Consider the following 7,572-nt stretch of genomic DNA (forward strand, 5'->3'; position numbering starts at 1 on the left):
TCCCAATATCGATGGGCCAGTATTGATACTGTGTCCCAATAATCGTAGGGCCAGTATTTGAAACTGTTCCCCAATATCGATGGGCCAGTATTGATACTGATTCCCAATGTCGATGGGCCAGTATTGACACTGATTCCCAATATCGATGGGCCAGTATTGACACTGATTCCCAATATCGATGGGCCAGTATTGAAACTGTTTCCCAATATCGATGGGCCAGTATTGACACTGATTCCCAATATCGATGGGCCAGTATTGACACTGATTCCCAATATCGATGGGCCAGTCTCCGAAGTTCTGACTTTGATCAACGTGGGAAGTTATGTGTGCGCGTTCTCAAGTTCAAAATTCAAGAGATGGGCCTACGAATTTAATGAAGCGCTATTATCGACAATATATCATGGTTATTAGAGGTTCATAGAGGTGTGTGGAGATGCACTGTTAGCCTACTCAACATATATCTGCATGGCAAATATCACCCTAATATCACCTGCTGTGTGTGCGTGTGTGTGTCCGTATACCACTTCCTTTATACCAGTCGAAGGGGAATTTAAGTCATAGTGTAAATCACTTTCCTGACTGGAACCGCAACATTAAACAGCCGTGGCATGATTCTCTGTCTCTTCCCTCTCTTCTCTTTCTCTCAGTTCATCCCTCCCTTCCCTGTCCTGTTATCAGCTCGTTCACCATTTCATTTCTTTCAAATGAGAATTCAGGGACCCCCAAATTCAAAGCGCGGGTCTTCAAACAACTGAACTGCGGTTTACTTTTCTTCTAACCCAGATCCAATTTGAGATATACGGGGGTTTAGCAATGATGATAAACGGGGGTTTAGCAATGATGATATGGGGGGGTGCAATGAGGCTTTTTGGTGTTTCAGACACAATAGGTATAGATAGTTAATATTCTAGCCTATTTCCTTAACCATTCCCCAACATTTCCCTCCAACGCAAAAAAATAATAATGTGATGAATTCCTGACATGGAAAACGAATATTTGTCAATATGGAAGGAATCATCATCGTCTCACACCTTCCTCATCACCATCATCATCATCATCCTAATATAAACCGGTGTATCGCGGGAGCTGTAGCTATGCTAATAGCCTGGTGTTGGTTAACACTTAAGAGTGACGTTCCAACGAAATCCTCTGATTTCTGTCTCAATGAGATGGAAAATGAGCCTAGCAAGATGCAGAGTGAGATACTCCAGAGCCTGATGATGTCAGGGTGACATTATAAGTCAGTAAAACAAATGACCCATGGCATTCAATTAAAAGTGTCATGTCCCACACGACTTCTGTTTCCTGTGTTTTATATTTTCGTTCTTAAGTGTTTGAGGAAAGAAAGCCGCCTTGTGTCCCTCCTCGTCGACTTTTATCACTAAATGAAGCATATAAATGACCTGAAAGCGCTTGGCTGCCGGATTTAATAAAATAAAATAAAGAACAATTATCCTCTCTTTTTCTCTGATCTAGCGCTGAAATGAGTCTCGGAGAGATAAGGCAGATTTAATTCATCTCTGGAAGCACCAGAGCTCTCTGTTGTGCTCGAATAAAAACGTCTAGAGGATGAGTTTAAAAGAGATTTAGGGCCTCTATAATTTCAAATCATAATTTCCCCCTCTATTTGAGTTGTTTTGAGGCGGTGAATAACGCTCTGTGTACGGAAACAGACAGGGACATTTCACCAGCCTGGGTAAAGCAGCGCGCGATGATCACAGTTTGATTAATTGCCATGAAGAGGTCATGAATTAACTTCTAATTGCGCACGCGCTGCATCTCTCCACTTTTACTAAATACGTTTCAGTTTATTATTAACTGACTTAGAGTCATGCTTAATTTTTTTTTACAATACAAAAAAAAAAAATATATACAAACAGGTAATGTATAAATGTGAAGATATTTGCCTAAATTAAGAGCTCTATTCAATCCGTATCGCGGAAATTCATTGTTACAGCCTGATTGAAATTTAAAGGCAATGTTCCCGCGTTAGCGGATTATGTATTCACGGTAAACGCTGCAGATGTTGGCTCAATAGGAAATTACCTTTAAATTATCAGCACAACGTATTTTTTTCCTTTTTTCCAAGTCAAACAATTAAGGTAACCTAAATATCACAGTCGAATTAAGTAACTCTGATTCACTCGAGTTATAGAATTATTACAAGACCAAATACATCATAATACAGAAAAAAATACACATCATAGCCCTCTTTTATTTAAGTGCTCCTGAAAGTAATTATAATTGTCCAATTTCAAAGTTGAATATGCATGCTTTAGGGTGGCTTGATGTTAAACTTCATATTCGGTTCAATGAAGTATCACCCTCATTTACAGCGCCTGATAAGAGCTAAGACTGTCATAAAAATCTGAAGCTGCCCCCCCCCCCCTATATTGAATTGCACCTTGGGCAATAGTGCAGAATCGTGAATCTTAACTTCTCCCAGCATATGTTCCTGGCAGATAAGTAAACAATCTGGATGTGAAATGAAAATGTTAATTAATGCAGTAATGTTATTACACCTCGGTGTGCAAATCCTATTTCCTAGTCCTGCGACAATAGGCAGGAGTAGAATCCTATTCCCTAGCCCTGCGACAATAGGCAGGAGTAGAATTCCAATCCTCGGTTTGCTTGGAGTCTCAGCCCAATTCTTTTGAAAGCTTGTTTCCTTTTGAGTCCAAATTAGAACAATTGCTAAATGTCAGACACATTTTTCAATTAGAAACAAAATACTAAATCTTTGCGTCCGCCGCAAGATTATATTCTATCAGACGTTTCAACGGTAATTGCAGCAGTTGGAGCTCTGTTTTGTCATAGCAAGTTGCTACATGTTTAGCTACAACATGTAAAGCTGATGATACGATGTGTTTTGGCATCAAAAAGTGATCATATTCTCTAATCTTTCTTTGAATTTCATATGCACTCCGAGAATAATGGATATGTGTAATGAAGCAAAATTAAATCACATCAGGGGTGAGCGAATGAAATAGCCCTATGAATTTGGAGAACACACACACACACACACACACACACACACACACACACACACACACACACACACACANACACACACACACACACACACACACACACACACACACATACGCACACACACACACGACGATGTTGCAATTGAGGATTGAGATTTGTTTGTTTATGTAAAATCAAAACATAACAAACACTTCTTTACCCATAACAGCTAGCCTAATGTTAAAACCTCGGGTACAGTGTAAAACAGTTTTAGGGGTAGGCCTAAATTAATGTGATGAATGTGTCAGATCCGGAACATATCAGTGCTCTTGAGACTTGAGTCATATTTGTCCATTTAAATCTGTAGCCTATAATATTATCCCATAAAGTATGTTCAACATTTTAGCCTGTTGTTCTATTAAATGTGCGTTCTTTATTTTTGTTTAAATTAAAACGGAACACCTTCTCGATGTGCTTTAGCAAGTCAGTCAAACAGGTCTGACGAGCGGAATCCCTGAAGGGAGGCCTCATCCTCTCCGCTCAGTCGGAACATCAAAGACTATTCTGTCGGTTCATTTCAGTGTCACTAAAGAGTACCTCAACACCTTAACGCAGAGAACATGTTTGTAACCTGTTTAGAACGCAGGCACCGCACCTAAAAGTGCAGAAGCTATTACATTGAAAGTTGAATTAAATAAGTTTGACAGCTTGACAGCAACATACAAATACATCGGTCAGGATTTCAATAAGGATCCAATTCTGACATACTAATAAAGGCATAAGATAATATGTCAGGCTACTATCTCTGTAATTCTAAACAGGTAATATAACCTAGTAATTTGTGTATAGCTGTGATAATAACATCAGCCATAATGTTAGGGCTGTGGCTAGAGGCGGACTGAAAAAGCCTACGTGTTGAGCAACGCGTTTGGCAATATGAGCTTTGATGGCAACATATTAGCAACACTATTGGAAGTGACAGGCCAGTCAGTCCGAGTTAAAGCTATCCTACATCAGGATGAGCCAATACTGTCATGCTACTGCTATAGAACCCGATAGAGACTGATTATAGCCTGCTTACTGCGATAGAGCCCGATAGAGACTGATTATAGCCTGGTTAGTGCTATAGAGCCCAATATAGACTGATTATAGCCTGGTTAGTGCTATAGAGCCCGTTAGAGACTGATTATAGCCTGGTTACTGCAATAGAGCCCGTTAGAGACTGATTATAGCCTGGTTACTGCAATAGAGCCCAATAGAGGCTGGTTGTAGACTGGTGATTTCACAAGGCCAAAATTAGATCACTGATTATTTCACAAAATATTTCAAACTTGAACCTAGCCCGCCTATAGGCCTCTGCTTGCTTTTATTTAGAGGCCTAATCATTTGTTTTGTTATTGTTGTTTTGTTGTTGTCATTATTGATAGTGTTTTTCTTGTTGCAAAATATTGTAAATTGTATTGCTAAACAATTAATAATTTATTAAGTGATTTTAACTATACGTATACATTTCAATGAACAGGCTATCCCTAGTTTATGGTTTCTGTAACGCGGACTTGCCTTCTGTTTGCCTAAAGGTCTAGGCTACGTTTAATCGTTTATCGTTGAATTCTTCTATTGGTCCCTAAAGAGTAGGCCTAAACGCCACGCGTTGTCAGCACTATCTCACATCTCCTCATTCGTTCCAGATGGCCAGCTGCTACGCGCAAGAAACGTCACCTCAATCAAACGACGCTGATTAGAGCGATAATGATCATTAGGAGAGTATGCTGAAGGTAGTATGCTTTGTTTCCTCATCTGTTTTTTTTTTTTTTTGCCGAATCTTCTATTTGCAGTAGGTATAACTGTAGTGAAATCCATTGTAATTAATCCCCCCCCAAAAATGACCCATACATGCACATGTACTGTCTTATTTGCTATGGCTCGCAGCCTGGGTGTAGGGTAATACAATGTAATGATATAGGTCAAATGGCTAAACCACCATTTAAAAAATATATATATATATTGAGGTTGGTCAAATAACAAATTGAATATAGTATTAATATTCCAAAAATATTTTGATAAATATTATTCTTAAATGTGTTGTTGTCCTCTGATGCCTACCACATTGACACATTGGGTTAACTCAACCAGACCGGGTTAACTCAACCAGACCGGGTTAACTCAACCAGACCGGGTTAACTCAACCAGACCGGGTTGTGCTGCACCTTCCAATGACACGCTACTGCAATATAACCATACAGGAATTTAATATTTTCTAAGACAGATTGTCCTTTATTCAAAAAGTCTTAGCTCGGCAGATGAACAAAGAACCGAGGTATCACCCCTTCAAGATACATTTTCCTTACCATAACATGACAGGTTTTACATTAAAAAATACAACATTAACTGCTTATAACTTCAAATAAGAAGTTATTCCTCAAAAACAAAAACAAAAATGACGTGTGACTATTAGCACTGAACCACAGGAAAAAAATTGAAAATGAAACATTATTAAATTATAAGGATTTTTTCATTTGTTATTTTAAATAGACTGTCTAGTTATGTACCAGTTCGGTCCATAGAAACAATATAACCCGTATATTTATTAACTCAGAGGTCCTTAATTTTGACCCTATCATACCAGCTGAAATTCAGAGTGCCAAAATGCAACACATTATACAGGAAACAAGAAGGCTATCGTAAATTTGTGCAAGCCAAATTTGGAAAAATAAGATTATCATAATCATATCAATAATAATTAAAACAAAATTATCATAGCATCAAGATGTACATAATAAATAAAGTTAAAGGCCTCCTTTTCCGGTAGCCATTAATAAACGTTATAACATTTACACTAATTCTTACAGTTCACAGGGCACCTGCCGTACATAGTTCCGTCCCAGTTCCACGACGAGGTCAGGAACCAACGTCTTGTTCAGATCTCGTGAAAAGTTTTCGCCCGTTTCGCTCTTAAGTCCACGGGCCTTTATACTTGTCATTTCTCTTTTTTTGGGGGGGGGGGGCGAACTGTTCTGTCCATATAACCTATACATGCATTGCTGTTACTTGTTTAAACAGAAAGTCAGTCAGTCTGTCTGGCGCGTTACATAGCAGTGGCATGTGTTGATGAATATGGGTCTATCCCACTCTTGGTCATACCTGGAAAAAGTATGTAGGCAACCGGGGGCTGTAAACTCGACGCCGACCAGGCGGTACAGTTACACGGAACCACGTACCCCGGGTTTGTGGGCGATGGGTGGGTGTGGGTGTGCTGGCTGGGGCAACCCAAACTGCCGAACGCGCCGTTCTGGTATCCCAACGAGCCGTAACCCAAACTGCTGGTGGTCATGGTGTGGGGCATCTCTGTCATCTTCTGGATAGCGCTGGAGGTGAACTGGCTCGGGTCGAGGAACGAGTAAGGTACCGAGGTCGGGGGCATGAATGCCCTGACTTTCTCTGATGCGCTCAACAGAGAGTCCGAGGCTGAGAGTCCTTTCAAGTGATCCGTGTCCCCAAGGTAAGGCAAAGGGAACACATACCTGTCCTTCTTCAGTAGATTCTTGGGTTTGCGTCTGGGTCTGTATTTATAGTCTGGATGTTCTTTCATGTGCTGTGCTCGCAGCCTCTTCGCTTCGTCGATGTAAGGACGCTTTTCGGATTCAGAGAGCAGCTTCCACTCCGCGCCAAGTCTTTTGCTGATTTCTGAGTTATGCATTTTGGGATTCTCTTGTGCCATTTTCCTCCTCTGGCCGCGGGACCAGACCATGAACGCATTCATTGGCCTCTTGATATGATCTACGGGCTTTGACATTTTTAAAGAGTGTGCCTTTTATCCCCAATTAAAAGTAACGTGGAAAAAGTTCTAAAAACCAACCGAGGGAAAAAATAATATTCACCTGTCTTGCTGGCAGACACAGATCATGCCAGTTCTCGAATGCTTGAGACGAAGTCGGAAAACAGCATCAATAAAAATCCACACTGTCCAATTTCTCCGGAGTTAAGAAATCGTTCGCTAAGTCCAGCTATGTATACTTTCTTTTTCAAAAAACCGTGGTAGGTAGGCTATAAGGTGGAAAACAGCAACACGCATGAAAATCCACCGAGGTGAAAGCAAAGTTCCGCGGTCGAAGAGTCATCAAGTGTTGTGTTTTTTCTTAGAGATTTCCCGCCTTGCAAAGCACCTGGTTTGGAAATGAGGGGAAGCGCGTGAATGAGAGCCAAAAGCGGTGAAGTTCAAAGGCTGGGCTGGTTTGGTCTGCACGCATCTGACATAATCACAGGGCGTTCACTCGCCAACCTGAGCACCCAATCAGCACACAGAGACCGGCATAATACCTTTACGAAAATATGTATATTACTACATAAACAAAGATTGGGGAGGAAAAAGGGGGATACTCTTTCCCTCCCAGAATCCATTTAGTTGAAACGTTACAAACATACACCTTCAACCTTTTAGCAATAAAACCTGACTCCTGTTAATCCGAACGAATGAAGTAAGGGAGCATGTTATGGTATAGCAGGATGGCTTGCAAATTAAGTAGGTTATTTATTTTTTTTACAGCTAAAACCATGAAAGGAGTAATATGAATTTAGAAATTTTATTCAATAGATTTCATATCA

The 7,572-nt window shown here is 40.3% G+C and overlaps 1 protein-coding gene across 1 annotated transcript; it reads right to left on the minus strand.

Annotated features, from left to right (window-relative positions):
• Positions 1 to 5,202: 5,202 nt before the first annotated feature.
• Positions 5,203 to 7,214, minus strand: LOC111976083 (SRY-box transcription factor 14). The gene has a single exon (XM_024004819.2). It carries the CDS (start codon positions 6,761 to 6,763, stop codon positions 6,056 to 6,058), a length of 708 nt encoding a protein of 235 aa, XP_023860587.1. The 5' UTR covers positions 6,764 to 7,214; the 3' UTR covers positions 5,203 to 6,055.
• Positions 7,215 to 7,572: the final 358 nt, after the last annotated feature.

This window comes from Salvelinus sp. IW2-2015, linkage group LG16 (genome assembly GCF_002910315.2).
Source record: "Salvelinus sp. IW2-2015 linkage group LG16, ASM291031v2, whole genome shotgun sequence".
Lineage (NCBI taxonomy): Eukaryota > Metazoa > Chordata > Actinopteri > Salmoniformes > Salmonidae > Salvelinus > Salvelinus sp. IW2-2015.

Coding starts and splice junctions, on each gene's coding strand:
- LOC111976083 (XM_024004819.2), bottom strand. CDS start 6,763: ATGTCAAAGCCCGTAGATCATATCAAGAGGCCAATGAATGCGTTCATG.